General features: G+C 44.7%; 1 protein-coding gene across 2 annotated transcripts in view; it reads left to right on the top strand.

Moving 5' to 3' along the window:
* LOC132456442 (collagen alpha-1(XXVIII) chain-like) overlaps window positions 1–16,271 on the top strand; it is a 30,352-nt gene that overhangs the window by 11,249 nt on the left and 2,832 nt on the right. Inside the window, exons 13-34 of one of the 2 annotated variants that reach the window (XM_060050792.1) lie at window positions 373–441; window positions 1,954–2,022; window positions 5,290–5,358; window positions 6,953–7,021; window positions 7,308–7,376; window positions 7,546–7,614; window positions 7,961–8,032; window positions 9,571–9,639; window positions 9,731–9,802; window positions 10,070–10,138; window positions 10,446–10,514; window positions 11,042–11,110; window positions 12,092–12,160; window positions 12,416–12,484; window positions 13,112–13,180; window positions 13,522–13,590; window positions 13,679–13,759; window positions 13,873–13,908; window positions 14,245–14,281; window positions 14,550–15,107; window positions 15,429–15,760; window positions 16,022–16,037. In XM_060050792.1, coding sequence (XP_059906775.1) covers window positions 373–441; window positions 1,954–2,022; window positions 5,290–5,358; window positions 6,953–7,021; window positions 7,308–7,376; window positions 7,546–7,614; window positions 7,961–8,032; window positions 9,571–9,639; window positions 9,731–9,802; window positions 10,070–10,138; window positions 10,446–10,514; window positions 11,042–11,110; window positions 12,092–12,160; window positions 12,416–12,484; window positions 13,112–13,180; window positions 13,522–13,590; window positions 13,679–13,759; window positions 13,873–13,908; window positions 14,245–14,281; window positions 14,550–15,107; window positions 15,429–15,760; window positions 16,022–16,037 — 2,170 coding nt within the window. Of the gene's footprint in view, window positions 1–372; window positions 442–1,953; window positions 2,023–5,289; window positions 5,359–6,952; window positions 7,022–7,307; window positions 7,377–7,545; window positions 7,615–7,960; window positions 8,033–9,570; window positions 9,640–9,730; window positions 9,803–10,069; window positions 10,139–10,445; window positions 10,515–11,041; window positions 11,111–12,091; window positions 12,161–12,415; window positions 12,485–13,111; window positions 13,181–13,521; window positions 13,591–13,678; window positions 13,760–13,872; window positions 13,909–14,244; window positions 14,282–14,549; window positions 15,108–15,428; window positions 15,818–16,021; window positions 16,038–16,271 lie in introns of those variants that run through there. The other variant, XM_060050791.1, reaches the window with a different exon arrangement.

The following is a 16,271-nucleotide window of genomic DNA, read 5'->3' as shown; positions in this document are numbered from 1 at the left end:
CCCATCATTCTCCTCCTCCTCTTCCTCAACCACCCCTCCTCCTCTCTACTCCTCCTTCTAATCATCCACCATCCTCCCATCCTGCTCTTCCTCACGTCCTACCCTACCACCTCCTCCTCCTTATATGCCTCCCCTCACTCATCCTCCTCCTCTTCCTTCACCACCCCTCCTCCTCCCTTCTCCTCCTTCCAATCATCCTCCTTCTTCCCCTCCTCCTTGCTCATCTTCCCCCTTGTCCTTGTCCTCCTCTTTCTTCTCCGCTTCTTCCTCCCCTACTCTGCCTCTGATTTATTCTCCTCCCTTACCTCATCCTCTACCTCCCCCTCCTCTTCCTCCTCCCCCTCCTCCTCCTCCTCCACCTCTACTGTGCAGGGTGACATCGGTTTCCAGGGACGACTGGGCCCACCCGGCCCTCCGGGCCTTGGGGAGCACGGACCACCGGTGAGTAGGACCATGTGGTTTAAGTTCCTCTTGACAAAACCTGGAAACAACCTTGAAAAACATGGAAAAAATAAATAAATGTAAATGGGATTTCAGACATTTTCAACGTCCTGTAAAAAATGCTGACGATTTTGAATGGCATTGTATAGTTTAATATGTATATATCTACCTGATATACGGACACCTTCCAGTCAAATTGTCGGTTCAGCCTTCAAAAGGAGAGATGGTAAATTGAGAAAAATGCATTAAACTGTAATCAGAAAACGCGGTTATATGCTATAGACCTGATAGTATCTGTGGTATAAAGGCTGGGAGGAATTTCAAATTATAAATATGTACACTTTATGTTTAAGCATAGACAGTCACGTTTCCCATTGAAACGAGTGGAGCGGTGATTCCGTCTTCAAAACGAGAGCTGCTAATTTGTTAAAAATGAATTAAACTGTAATCAGACAAGGCGGGTATATGCTATAGACCCTAGAGCAGGGGTCTTCAACGTTTTCCCAGCCAAGGACCCCCAAACTGACGGAGAGATGGAGCGGGGACCCCCTACTTATATATTGTATAAAATTGTGTTTCGTATCAAACTATCCTTCTTCTTAATTGAAGGAGCAGGCAGAGAAAAGCTCTCTCCATCGGATCAAAAGTGTCCATGTAAACGCGGCTAATGTGTTGGATTCATGTTAATGTGTAGTTAAAGACATTTCGATTTGTGGAAACAATTGCGGGGGGAATATAAAAAAAAAGTCTAATCAACAAAAACTTTCGCGACCCCCCTGCAGTACCTCCGCGTACCCCCTAGGGGTCGCGGACCCCCTGTTGAAGAGCCCTGCCCTAGAGTATATGTGGTATAAAGGCTGGGACGAATTTCAAATTATAAATATGTACAATGCATAACGTTAGCTCTCTGGCTAATAGCTGAGCGGACTAGAAAACCTCCCGTTGCCAAGTCGTAGCTAAGGTCCGTCCTAAGTACTGGAGTAGTGAACAACGATCCGTTGCATTAGAACCTTACGGGAGGGTAATGGTTGCTCCAGGAATCAGTCAAAACCTCAGGCGTTACCAGGGAAACAAAGTTATGGCTTGTGAAAAACGTTATATTTGGATTGTTAAACGCATGAAAATATAAATGAATGGTCTCAATTTATTTTCTTTGGCAAGCGACCGTGCAAGCGGGATAATGCCCTTCGAGGTAACCATTATCAGGAATTAATGGACGACGCGGAGGCGTGAACCGTTCGACTGCCTCCGCAAAGTCGGGCATATCCCTTATATATATCATCTGTTCATATTTGATTTAAACATACAACACAGTGTTCAGAGGAAGCTAGTGCCAGCTACTGCCAGATGGGGGAGCTAGCGAATCGCGTTGCGGCTTCTGTCATTTCAACCAATGACATTGTCCTTGACCAATTACCAGAGTTTCGGGTAAAAATTGTCTGTTCCCAGGTTACACCTACTAAACGATGTTTGTTTGTTTGTTTGTTTGTTTGTTTGTTTACTTTTCCCCAGGGGCCTCAAGGGCCACAGGGGGTCCAAGGGGAGAAGGGGCCCCTCGGCGAGGGCCTACCGGGGTCCAAAGTAAGTCACGCATTTCCTTCATCTCGTTCCATTTCTCTCGTTCCCAATTTTCCTTCCCCGGACCCCCCCCCCCCCCGTAGCTAAACATCTGGGGAGCGTCTGGGCTTCAGATCCCAGAGAAAGACGCGGAGCTGTGATCTACAGACGATCCGGAACGCCAGACGTTTCCGATGTCTCTGTGCTGCATTGATCCGATTAATTCGTCCCACCACCGATGTGTTCCTTTGTCCCGTGAAGGAAGGGAAATCTCCCACAATGTTCCTTGTGTCATTTTATGGAATATCCGTGTTATCATCGTTATTATCGTATGATATAATCACATTAGAAAAAGCATTTAATGATTTCCGGAACATTAATGGAAGTATACATTACATTTGCATTTTCATGGGAAGCCCACTCTCAAACACAAACACATGTGCATACACTCACTCATAAATTCAACCACACAAGGGACAGACACACACTCACACGCTCGCACACACGGGTCCCATTCTTGACTTTGTTCTGTAATTAAATATTTGCATATTTTTGTTTTTACAAGGACCTGGCAGACAACACTGAAATTCCATCGCTGATACCACCGTGCAGGGGGGATTTTGCAAAGACACGTCCTCTCACTCACATGCGCACACACACGCACGCACGCACACACACACAATCACCCAACCGCACCCCACATACACACACACACACAAACACACACACACACACACACACACACACACACACACACACACACACACACACACACACACACACACACACACACACACACACACACACACACACACACAAACTCTCACTAACCTTTAGGGTTTGACAATTACAGATTGTGTCCCACCTCGAACCCTGTCATTTTATCTGTACATCCAGTGGCCCAACCCCACCTCCCATGTTAGACTATAAAACACAATCCTACACAAGTACACCTCCCCTTGCCCCCCTACACACACACACACACACACACACACACACACACACACACACACACACACACACACACACACACACACACACACACACACACACACACACACACACACTTACCCTACAAGAGCGGTAGGGTTGAGCAATTACAGATGCAGGTCCCACCTCGAACCCTGTCATTGCTTCTGCACATCCAGGTGCCCCTGTCCACCCCCAGGCCCCCGCGTGTGAGACCATAGAACCTGGCTGTGCTGAGGTTCACGTGAGCCGCGTAAGGACGACGCGTTATTGCTTTTGGCGGACGGCCGAGGTCCCTGGAAAACCGTTATTCACAGACAAATCTTTTATTAAACTCTCCCACAACCACCACCACAGTCGGCCCATACATCATCTGATGTAGCTCCTCTTGGCACTGGAGGAGGTGGTGCTGGTGGTAGCTGTGGAGGAGGTGGAGGAGAGGTGGGGCACGCTTCCTTTCACACCTCACAACCCCCCTCCCACCATTCCCCCCACATGCAGAAAAACCTCAGCCCCATCCTTCCTAAGATCTCCAACCCCTTGAGAGAACAAACAGGTTTTTTTACGGTGGACTCCGGTACACCGTCACATAATAAAGGGAATCAAACAATTCAATTTGAAATCAAAAAGGTAATCTATTTGAAATGGTGCAAAACAAGGCAAAACAAAATTCTTGGGAAAATTTGTTTAAATGCAAGGATATGTTGGGAATCAAACCCAGTGGCTCTTCCGAAACCCCCTTTGCGACTGCACTATCTTCAGCACCAGGTGTTCTCGGCTGCGCGTCCAGGCGTGTTCCGGATCCTTCGCGCGGTGCCTGGTTTAACAGCTCAGAGCCACAGAGTCGAACACGGAGATAGATGTTGATGTTGTGGTGGGTAGGGAAATGGTGTGTTTAGAGTGTAGGACTCCAAGGCCGGAAGGAGCTCAATCCCCAGTGTCCCCACGCTGCCTAGCCCATAGTCATCCTTGAGCAAGATGACCTTGAACGACTGCAGCACGTAACATAGCGACATGGTTGCAGACATCAGCGTGTATCATATAGAGACTTGGTTGCAGAGCCCTTTCACGAAAATGCCGATCAGTCAAAGGCTCCTTTATGGCTTGAAGTCCCACACCCTAAACATTTTCCTTCCTCACAGCAAAGCGACATTCACCTTGATGTTGCGGCTTACCGATTGGTCAATTGACAATCAGGGCTTTGAGCACAACTTCTGACTTGAAAGCTACAGCTTACCTACCTTAGTTTTACTTACCTTAGCTTACGTACCTAAGCAGAACAATGTTGAGGCCTTAACCAATACCTGCTCCTTAATGACCTGTGTTTTAATTCAATGTAAATCACTTTGGATAAGGAGTCTGATAAACGACTAGGAGTCCCTTGTGTGACCTTCGGTACACAGAGAGAGAGAACAGGGCCAAGTCGTTCATAGTGCTCTGCTCGGAAACAAGACGTTGTTGTTTGTGGACACAGTATAATAATGGCTAAACCCTCCTCTTTCTGTACTCTGTGCCAACTTGGATTAGAGACCGAATCCCTCATCAAGCGTATGTTTTGATACTTCAAATACTGGAATCTCAGAGAAGCAAAACACTTGTTTTGTGTGAATAGTCGATACATTTCATGATTTAAATTACGTGGTTTTAACTAGAGATAGCAATGTCTCTACGATCTGTTTTTAGTGTTGTTGTTTACTTGTCTGCAGCGACATTATCAGCTTATCTTATTGTTGACATCCCAGATGAGACAACAAAACACATAATGATAAAAAGTAATTATCCTGCCGAAATGGGTTTGATTATCCTGCCAATTTTTTTCTGTCACGTTTTCCCTGGGAAAAATAAATTAACCCTGTTTGGGATTAAATTGATCAGTAACAGACTCTGTGAACAGTAGGGTCCCACAGACACTAAAACCAGACTGATTTTATTAATATTCATATACCAAAATTACTGTGGACGCCTAAGCCTTGATTTGAAGTTCGTATTTTGTCACATAAAAGATGATTGTTTTGGGTGTTATTTGTTTGTTATTATTAGCTGGAAATGTTCCATAGAAAATGACAGTCTGATTGTCTCTCCTCTCTCTCTCTCTCTGTCTCTCTCTCTGTTTCTCTCTCATCCCATCTCTCTCTCTCTCTCTCTCTCTCTCTCTCTCTCTCTCTCTCTCTCTCTCTCTCTCTCTCTCTCTCTCTGTTCTCTCTCTCTCTCTCTCTCTCTCTCTCTCTCTCTCTCTCTCTCTCTCTCTCTCTCTCTCTCTCTCTCTCTCTCTCTCTCTCTCTCTCTCTCTCTCTCTCTCTCTCGCTCTGTGTTTTTTTCTAGGGCGAGCGAGGCCAGGAGGGGCCCCGGGGCCCGAGAGGAATGGTCGGGGCTGGAATCAAAGGGGACAAGGTACTGTAGGTCACTCGACTAGTTGGTCAGTTGGCTAGTAGACTCGTTGGTCAGTTGGCTAGTCGATTAGATGGTCAGTATGCTAGTTGTCTAGTTGGTCAGTATGCTAGTCGGCTAATAAGTCAGTATTCTAGTTTACTAGTTGATCAGCATGCTAGTCGACTAGTTGGTCAGTTTGCTAGTCAACTAATTGGTCAGTATGCTAGTCGACTAGTTGTTCAGTTTGCTAGTCGACTAGTTGTTCAGTATGCTAGTCGACTTGTTGGTCAGTATTATAATCGACTAGTTGGTCAGTTTGCTAGTCGACTAGTTGGTCAGTATGCTAATCGACTAGTTGGTCAGTTTGCTAGTCGACTAGTTGGTCAGTATGCTAGTCGACTAGTTGTTCAGTTTGCTAGTCGACAAATTTTTCAGTTGGCTCGTCAACTAGTTGGTCAGCATGCTAGTCAACTAGTTGGTCAGTATGCTAGTCGACTGATAAGTTAGTATGCTAGTCGACTAGTTGGTCAGTGGGCTAGTCGACTAGTTGGTCAGTATGCTAGATGACTAGTTGGTCAGTATGCTAGTCGACTAGTTGGTCAGTTGGCTAGTCGACTAGTTGGTCAGTATGCTAGTTGACTAGATGGTCATTTTGCTAGTCGACTAGTTGGTCAGTATGCTAGTCGACTAGTTGGGCAGTTTGTCAGAACAACTGAAACCTAAATACTGATCAAACTGTACAGCCTCTTTATTTTTCCATTTGCGCAATCAATATTGATAAATTGATATGAATATGCATCATCTTCGAAATAAGTTGAAGAAAATACTATTTGGAATTAGGCAAGCTGTTCCGTTAAAAGCAAAGTTAGAAAAATTATGTTAACTACAGACTTCTTACAGATCACTATTAAATATCGAATGGGTATTACCGTCAAACAGTAATTATCTATGCATATTTTCTGTGTATATAATTGCTGGCACTACTCTTTATGCCAAAATGTGGCACTTGTTTTGTTCATAAACCACTTATGAATTGAATGCGTAATTATTATTTAGGCATTACAAATACTTGGACCAAACTGTGTGGTTTCAACACAGGAATTGAATGTATTCCAAGCAATTAATAAAATAAAGAGAGAGAACAGCGCACATGTAAAGCCGCGGAGAGAAATGTCACAGATTGTTCCGGATTGTTCCGGTAGGTCTTCCCTCAGGTTTTGTGGTGCAATTCCATCCAAGGGGGATAATGACAGTGCTTTGGTTTCAGTATGAAAAGCAAGCATCAAGGCAGTGTGCTGTTGGCGCTGTGTGATGGGCACTGTGTCAACAGATGTTGATGGCCTTGACATTATAGAGGATATAATCCCAGTGTTCAGTATGAAAAGTTCTGGAAAAGGAAATTTAGAAATAGATGTGTGGAATGCACAGAAGACAAACATTATCTCTGGTTTTGATGAACGCATCGGGAATTGGTTGTAAGCAATAATTTAGGACTGCTATGTGTTTTCTCATGTCATCAATTATGTGTCTGCGTTGATTTTCTTTGTTTCGCTAAAGCTAGAAACCCCCCCCAATGTGAACCTCATTAACCTGCAATTATTTTCCTCACCTGTAGGGGGACTATGGCTCTCCAGGTCTTCCTGGGCCACTTGGCCTCACCGGGGCTGGAATTCAAGGAGAGAAGGTGTGTTCATCAAACTCGTTCTTCCTTTTCTCTTCTTCTTCTTCTTCTTCTTCTTCTTCTTCTTCTTCTTCTTCTTCTTCTTCTTCTTCTTCTTCTTCTTCTTCTTCTTCTTCTTCTTCTTCTTCTTCTTCTTCTTCTTCTTCTTCTTCTTCTTCTTCTTCCACTTGAGCTAATTCATTGTGCTTTCAAAGTGTCAATCATAGTTTAACCGTCCACTCTAGTGGTTCACATACAACTCATTAATAACGGCACACATTCTTACTTCTGTTTCTTGTGGTTCTTCCAGGGCGTGGAGGGCCCTCGGGGGCCATCAGGAATAAGGGGACCCCCAGGTGAGGGTCTCCCTGGATCTAAGGTTTGTATGTTTTTGACTTGGCTGGTACTTTTAGACTGCTATGATCCGACACTAAAGCGAGGCACATGATGTCGGCTCCTTGGATCAGACATGGTTCATTATTCACGGTCTAATGCAATCCCGTTGTCATCTCTTTAAAGTAGTGCTTGTGTTGTTTTTCATCCGACAGGGCGACCAAGGGTTTCCAGGAGAAGTGGGGGCCACAGGAGAACGAGGGGCAGGGGAACCGGGAGGAAAGGTGATCCAACACTCTGTGAAGTTGGTCGACCACTCCAACAATTTTGCCTTCCGATTTTCTCTTCAAGGTTCAATTGTGTGCCCAAATTCTGCTTGGGAAGCTGGGGTTGGTTAATGAATCACCAATCCGGTAAACTTTGAAGAGGAGGCTCTTTTAATGTCATGAACTGACACGAAGCGATTCATTAATGTTCATCCTGAGAGACATATAAGCATTCTTGATTCTGTGATGGGACAGGGACTAATCCAGTAGTTTGTCAATAGATTGGTTATAATAACCCAACTAGTAATGATAATGATAACCAATTACTGAGTGATAACTGATAACTAACGCCCTCTGTCCTCAGGGTGAACCCGGGTCCACAGGATTGGGGGGTCTACCAGGCCTTCCAGGAGAAGACGGGTCTCCTGGCCAGAAGGTACACTCCCCTGTTCGTCCAGTTAGGACCAGGATAGCATATTGACCAGTGTTAGGCAAGTTACTGAAAAAAAGTTATTAGTTACAGTTACTAGTTACTTCTCCCAAAAAGTAACTCAATGAATTACTCTGTTACAAATTATGAAAGTAACTAAGGAAAGAAACTATTGTACTTTTAAGTACATAAAAATGAAATACAAATTGTCCCTTGCATAACATGCATTTCACGACTACACTTGTTCCTTCAATTTCTTGGAGGGAGAAATATTGGCTACACTTCCATTTAAAGAAAGCTACTTTTGGATTATTTGGGATTATTGAATTATTTGGCCTTGCCATTCCTGTTTCTCGTTGACTCACTTGTGTCGTTGTGTGTCCAACAATGCACGCTTTTGAATTTGTGTAACCTGCTCAACTCTATCTCTGATAGTAAATAGTAACGCTGTTAGTAGGGGTGTAACGATACACGTATTTGTACCGAACCGTCACGGTACAGGCACTTCGGTGCGGTTACAGAGGTGTACATAGCGTTAAAATGGCGAATGTAAAACCTTGTTTTGCGATGCAGAATTTAAAACTTGAAGTCGGAGATCCACCCAGACCGTTTAGCCAATGTATACTACTTTTTTTTCTGTTGTATCACGCATGTAGTCCGGTTACGGTAATTTATCAACCCCAGCGTCCTCGGTTGCTAAGCGTCGTCAACGTCTTTGGCGGACTATTTCTCTGCTGATCAACACTACGAATGCTGGTAACAAATAAATTGTAAAAAGACACACCGTGTGAAGTCATTTTTTTGACGTGTCTAGTTCACCGTCATGCAGGCTGTGTTCAGTAAAATAAATAAATAAATAACGATCGGTTTTCGCGCATGTAGGTCTATCTGCCTAAGCCCACGTTGAAATAATTTTGATGTTGAATGTTGATCGCGCATTTGTTGAAATAAACAGATTGATATCATACAAATCATAAAAGCCTCTCCCTGTGTCAATGTGTTTGCGTGTATCCAAGGTACGTGCGTGCGTGCGTGGGGGGTTCTTGATTGACAGATGTTCGAATATTATTCGAATACTTCTCAGCAAATATTGAATAGTATTTTTGCCAGAAATGCACATCCCTAGCACACGCATTTGAAAAGGCACCATCCAGGTGTTACTATCGCCGTTGCTGTGGAAAAAAAAACGAGCTGTTCAAACCCAGCTCACGACACTATTTATATAACAACCCCTGTCTGGGAATTCAGAAATGCAAATGCCATAACCAAGTTTATAGGTGTTTTCATTGCTGCTGATCTACGGCCATTCTCCGTTGTTTACAAACAAGAAGTTTTTTTTAATTTCCCCCTTAACTATGAACCATACCGTACCGTGACTTAAAAACCGAGGTACGTACCGAACCGTGACTTTTGTGAACCGTTGCACCTAGCTGTTAGTAACGCCGTTATTTATAACGCCGTTATTCCCATCACTGATATTGACCCCTGAAGGACCTGGCGTCATAGTGTGTGTGCCTGGTGTGTGTGTTTCTTTGTACCACTAGGGAGAACCTGGCCCTATTGGTTTCCGCGGCTCAGAAGGTGCTCCTGGAATCGGCACCCAGGGTGAAAAGGTAAAAAGGTTATTTTCCCTCTCCCTTTGGTCGTCTTCCATGATGTCCTTGCCGGTAATTAATGATGGTATTCCCGGTGGTATTCCCTCAGGGAGACCAAGGCCAGAGAGGGATCAGAGGTCTGGCCGGTCCTCCTGGGATATCTGGACCCTCCGGACCAAAGGTTAGCATCAAGCTAATTTGCGTTACCTTTCTTTTCCATTCAACAATAATATCGATAGCAATCAATAATCTTGATTCGCTAATTAGCGCCGCTCAACAAAACAACAGAATTCTTCTATCTTAAAGTATTGATGAGGGCAAAAACATGGCGGCACCTTTCATTTTTTACCTGGAACTGTCTACTATTGGACTGGATGAAAGACAATTTGAATGGTAAAATAATCTATATCTGTGGGATTCTACATAATTTGCTCAATCTTTTCAACAGGGTGAACCCGGGATCCCCGGACGGCTCGGTTTACCAGGACTCCCCGGCCGTGGTATCATTGGACCAAAGGTCAGACTCTAAGCCATCCCATTGGTCCAATGTTCATACACCATCTCATTTGAGCAATTGTACCTGTTCTTGGCCCTCTAATTGGAACAAAGGAAATTGTTCAAGGACATCCTATAGACCAAGATGCTTTGTCCCTTAATTGGTTAATTCAAGGTCCTAGATTGTGTACATTCTGAACCTCTGAATCTCTCTGAGTCTCAAAAACGTTAGCAAATAGTACCAAAATTATAATCCTGGCAGCCCAGGAGTCCAGTGTCGATCTCCTGCTTCAAACTTCATATAACGAGAGGTGGATTGTCTGTTTCAGGGGGATCTCGGTCCGTCCGGCCCACCTGGTCCTATTGGAGAAAATGGTTATGGACATCCTGGTCCCAAGGTAGGATGCTCAGATATTGAAACGGCATGTATACACATGAAGTAATAATATTATAATAATCATAATAATAGACAATAATATCATGACACATTTATTTTGTATTGAGCTTTTCACAAATCATGTAGAAGAGTTAAAAAAGAGCAACATTTAAAGTATGAACAGACAGCAGTAAGCAACACACACATGCACACATACTTCACCCAGAACAACAACACACTGACAGAATCACCACACTGTGTTAAGTCTGTGAGTAGAGAGTAACTTCATCCAGAACAACAAATCTCAGACAGAAACACCACACAAACACACAGAATCACTGCAATAACACACATACAGCAGGCAATTATCCCAGCACGAATCTAGGGAAAATCTCAATAAACCTTAAAAAAAACCTTGAAATGGTAGCACACTGTAGTGCTGGTCAGACACCTCAGGTTTTAAAGAAGTCTCTGAAAGAAGTAATGGTGCCTGTGTTGGCATTGAGACGGTGGAGGAGCCAGCTGACCCAGACCTGTGCTCTTTCCCAGGGGGACCGTGGAGAATCCGGTCCATCAGGGCCTTACGGTCCCAAAGGCGAGGGCTTCCCCGGCCCATCGGTAAGACACTGGGACCTCGGTCCGTCCGTCTGTCCTTCTGTCTGTCTATCATCCAGATGGTAGACCACCAGAGCTCAGCTTCTTTGCCTCTTTATTGAACATTCTGCGCCTGATTTTTCTTAAACCAAAGGGGATTGAATGAGAAGAGTGAAACTCGAGGCCTGCCTAATCTCGCTAGAGCCTTTTTGGTTGTATTACTATGTGGGCTGTAAGTACGGTCAGGATGTTAAAACATTGGAAAATGAAGTGAAAAAAATGGAAAACATTTAGTTTTAGTGACTTCTGAATAATTGCACGATTTTATCTACTTGTAATACACATTCCAAAAAAGAATTATTATGGTGTTGCAACATTATGTTAGCATAAATAAATAATAAACTGGAAAGTACCTCCACAGGAGCCAGCAGTGAATTTTAATTAGTCTGAGAAAAGTTTATTTTCTCTATGTTCCGGTGAGAAAGAGTCGCAGGAATTCCCAGGGCAATGAAAATGTCAGTTGTTGATGCAGTGTTAAAGACACCAGAGAAGGGACCTGTCTCCTGTGTAAGATCATTCTCCCCACTCTTATTACGCCCCTGTTCAACAAATAAAACATAATGAACAACTATTTTAAGCATAAAATATGTACATATTTAATCAATCTTGTGAATATGGGGTGAGAACCTTTGTTGGTGTTTTGTTTATTTAACTGACATAAGGCTTTAGTTTTCATAGTGGGAGTATAAAAATACCTTTTCACTTAAGCTTGGATTTAACATTTCCACCAATCATATTCATCTTAACAATCCGGTGTCTGACATACCACTTTCTCCAATCTAATTCTGAGGTATCCAAGCACATCCCTGCTGCTCTGTTCCTCACTAATATCCTGTTTTACCCAGAAATGCATTGCATTTCAGAAGCTTCCGAGCATGCCCCTGAATTCCTGTGTGAAAGCCCAGTGGGTCTTTGTGTTGAACCCTCTGTACCCTGTCTGTTCAGGGCCCTCCCGGACTACCGGGCCTCATGGGCGAGCCGGGGCCTGAAGGAGTAGGAATCCCAGGACCAAAGGTACAAAAACTCAAAACGTATTTCTGTCAGACAGAAAATGTCAAGTTAGTGTAAGGGCCTTAAGTTGTTTTGTCTTCTCACTGCCTGTAAGTGTGCGCATTTCGGACAGTTTACTAAGGAATACAGCTTGTAAATATTTTTAAATGTTTCAGATTTATCTAAATGACTCTAATCGCTATCATATTTGTCATATTTAGTTCAATATTTGTATTCTTTGGTTCCAAGTTTTTTTTTGTGGCTTCATTTCCTTTCCAGGGGGATATTGGTTTCCGAGGGTTGCCAGGTTTACCAGGACCCATCGGCGAGGGGATTCAAGGACCAATGGTATTCATTCATTTTTTTTACTTTATTCAAACCAGAGAAGAAATAACCTCATTCGTCGAAACACCCATACAACCGTTCTAAAAAACATACCTGGATAATTGTGTCAGTTGCTTATCCAGAGGAAGGTTTCCAAGAGCTGAACATAAACATAAACCCAAAACAGCGTTCACGAGTGAGGAGTCCCCTCTTTATGTATTCAACGTCGTCCTTGGACACAGTCTGCCTAACCAAGTGGTCGCTAGAAACTCTTAAAACTCCCGCCACTGTTATTCGTCTTCGTAAGGAAAAAGGCCATGGGCTAACAGTGAGAATATTAAAGCGAACCATATATTAAAATGACGAACGTTGTCCTCTGAATGTTTAGTACAGAGTGACCCAGATGAGATACACAATTAACAATTCAGAAGAATGTTCCCCAGTACATTCGCTGGAGTCTTCCTTCACTTGTAAATTGGGATGGACCTTGCGATGTATGACGCATATGATGATGGTGGTGGTGGTGATGGGGGTGATGGTGGTGATGGGAATTGTAACGACCAGGATAATGAGGAGGTTGCTGATCATGGAAGATGACCCTGGAAGGTGATGGTGAATGTGAACTTACTCTGTGCCCTCTCTGCTTGGCAGGGTAATACTGGAAGACCAGGGCCTTCGGGACCCACTGGGCCCCCAGGACAAGGCTTTCAGGGACCCAAGGTATGGGCCAAAACCTGCTCTTACATTTATACTTCTTTGTCGTCAGAGATTTAGTAAGCAAGGATGCAACTTTAAATGCCGATATACAGCACGATTGCTATGACGGCAACACCAGAACAATGTCCGATCCTGATTGGTTTGGAGAATGTAATCCAGTTTAAACATAAAACAGGTTTGATTTTAACGCACACATTTCAATGTCTTGCTGTTATAAATTACTTTAAGATTATACAAATGCAGATAGTATTTCCCTTGAAAGGCAGATATGCTAAAATGATGACTTGTCAATCCCCATACATTCATTCTGCATCTCATTCTTTGTCTCTCTCCGTGTTCTTCAGGGGGACCAGGGGTCACAGGGTGTGTCTGGGCCAAGGGGCCCGCCCGGAGAGGGAGTGCAGGGGCCTAAAGTGAGTGGACCCAGTTGTAAAAATGGAAACACACTGTTTTCACGAGTGCAGTGCTTGTGGTGGTAACCTAGGGTTCATGTGGCCACAGGGGGACCGTGGCTCGGCGGGGGAGAGAGGGCTGAAGGGAATCAGAGGAGACCTTGGAGATGCCGGTGTCCCTGGAGAATCAGTAAGATGCGCTAACATGCTAATGCTGACAAGTGGAGAACATGAGTGTGCAGCGTACTTCAAAAAGTTAAACCTTTACAGATTCATAAATTACCTTTGTTTTTTTCCTTGTAGGGTCGACCAGGCATCAAAGGTGAAGCGGGCCTGACTGTAAGTAATGTGACTTTAATCTTTTATATTCATTATAGACAACATATTATACCACCAAGTGTGAGTGTGAATAGCCGTTACAAGCCATTTTGAAAATCTGCCTCTTCTGACATCAGAAGTGGGAGTGTCCACCTAGGTGTATGATGGATTGATTAGTAACATTTGCTACAGTCCACTGGGTAGGCTGGAACACTGTTCTATCCAGCAACAAAACAGCTTGTAACAGATGATCACACTCACACCTGGTGGTATAATATATAATATGTCAATTTAAAGACAAGGAGAAACTATTTTCTGCCTTTGGTCTTGGAATTTAAGTTTTTCTTTTGCTTTCAGAGAGACGACATTATTCGGATGATCAAGGAAATTTGTGGTAAGAATGTTTCGTGTAAAAAGGTGGCATGAGTCTATTAACACTTACCATATCACTGTGGATTTGATGTGCATGTGATGTATATCGATAAATGGAAGAAAGTCATAGAAGTCCTTGACAAACAGTCATCATTAAAAAAGAGTTATGGGAAGTAATAAAAACAGTGTCATTGAAGTCCTTGAAAGATGATAGTCTTTGAAGCGGTCATTGAAAAAAAACAACAACACCGGCGGTCTTAACCAATCCCGGCGGTATTCCCCCCCCCCAGGCTGCGGCGTCAAGTGCAAGGAGCGGCCCATGGAGCTGGTGTTTGTCATCGACAGCTCCGAGAGCGTGGGACCCGAGAACTTCGAGATCATCAAGGACTTTGTGGCGGCGCTGGTGGACCGCGTGACGGTGGGCCGCAACGCCACACGCATCGGCCTGGTGCTGTACAGCCTGGAGGTGCGGCTGCAGTTCAACCTGGCGCGCTACATGACCAAGCATGACGTCAAGCAGGCCATCCGCAACATCCCCTACATCGGCGAGGGCACGTACACCGGCACGGCCATCCGCAAGGCCACCCAGGAGGCCTTCTACAGCGCCCGCAACGGGGTCAGCAAGGTGGCCATCGTCATCACCGACGGACAGACGGACAAGAGGGAGTCGGTGAAGCTGGACATGGCGGTGCGCGAGGCTCACGCCGCCAACATCGAGATGTTTGCGCTGGGCATCGTCAACAGCTCGGACCCCACGCAGGCCGAGTTCCTCCGGGAGCTCAACCTGATCGCCTCGGACCCGGACACGGAGCACATGTTCCTCATCGACGACTTCAACACTCTCCCGGGTAAGAAGGGCGAGAGCAGCTGACGGTGTTGCACCATGCTAATGGAATTGACGTCAGTACCTGGTTGTTACAGCACAAGGAATTGTTGTTGTCTGTGCGCGACTGGTGGCATGGTGGCACATGCTGTGCGTTAAAGGTGACATATTATACCAGCAGATGTCACCTTTAATGAGTAACCATACAATACTTAAAGTCCTACTTCCTATGAGTAATAATAGATGAGTTAAGAGGACAGGGCATCCTCTCCTACCTCGACTGATCGATTCGGGGGTTGTTCAGGATTTCAACGTCCTTTCTGATTTTATGTGTCATTATCTGCAGCTCTGGAGTCCAAGCTGGTCAGCCAGTTCTGTGAGGACGAGAACGGAGCGCTGATCTACAACCGTCTTACCAACGGCTACAACGGCAACGGCCACAATGGACACAACGGACACAACGGGAACAACGGACACAACGGGAACAACGGACACAACGGGAACCACGGCAACAACGGGAATCATGGCATTGCCGGCCATGGCCAGCGGCCCAATGGAGGGCAGGAGTTGCAGAGAGGCGGCCAGACCATCAGCACCAGTGGCGTCGTCGTCAGGACCGAAGTCCACGGACGGCCGGAGGTGGGGGCCGAGACAGTTAGAGGATCCTCCACGGGACAGGTACACGTCCTGATGCATGCTGGGAAAGAGATTTATTTTTAGCGTTGGACGATTTTACCCTTTGGATTTAATGATGCATTGCTGTTTGTTTTAAGGTGACAAATTATACCGCCAGGTGTGAGTGCGATTAGACTTTACAAGAAAATCTGCCTCTTCCGACATCACAAGTGGGCGTGTCCACCTAGATGTGTGCTGAATAGATCTACCAGCCTCCCCAATGGACTGTAGCAAACGTTGCTCATCTATCCATCATACGTCTAGTTGGACACGCCCACTTGTGATGTCAGACGAGGTTGATTTTCCAAACGGCTTGTAACGGCTAACCACACTCAAACCTGTTGGTAAAATATGCCCCCTTTAAGAACATAGAGACACAAAACCAAATAATATTTCCAGGTTATATATGGATATTGTGGATATTTAAGTTAAGCAGTGTAAAAGCAGCAGCATACAGACAAATAAGAACATTTTATCTTGGCTGGCCAAGACCGAATATGTCCTTTGCAGACAA

Source organism: Gadus macrocephalus, chromosome 4, assembly GCF_031168955.1.
Source record: "Gadus macrocephalus chromosome 4, ASM3116895v1".
In the NCBI taxonomy this organism is placed as follows: Eukaryota; Metazoa; Chordata; class Actinopteri; order Gadiformes; family Gadidae; genus Gadus; species Gadus macrocephalus.
The sequence above is the reverse complement of the archived record's forward strand: the minus strand, read 5'-3'. Positions and strand labels throughout refer to the sequence as shown.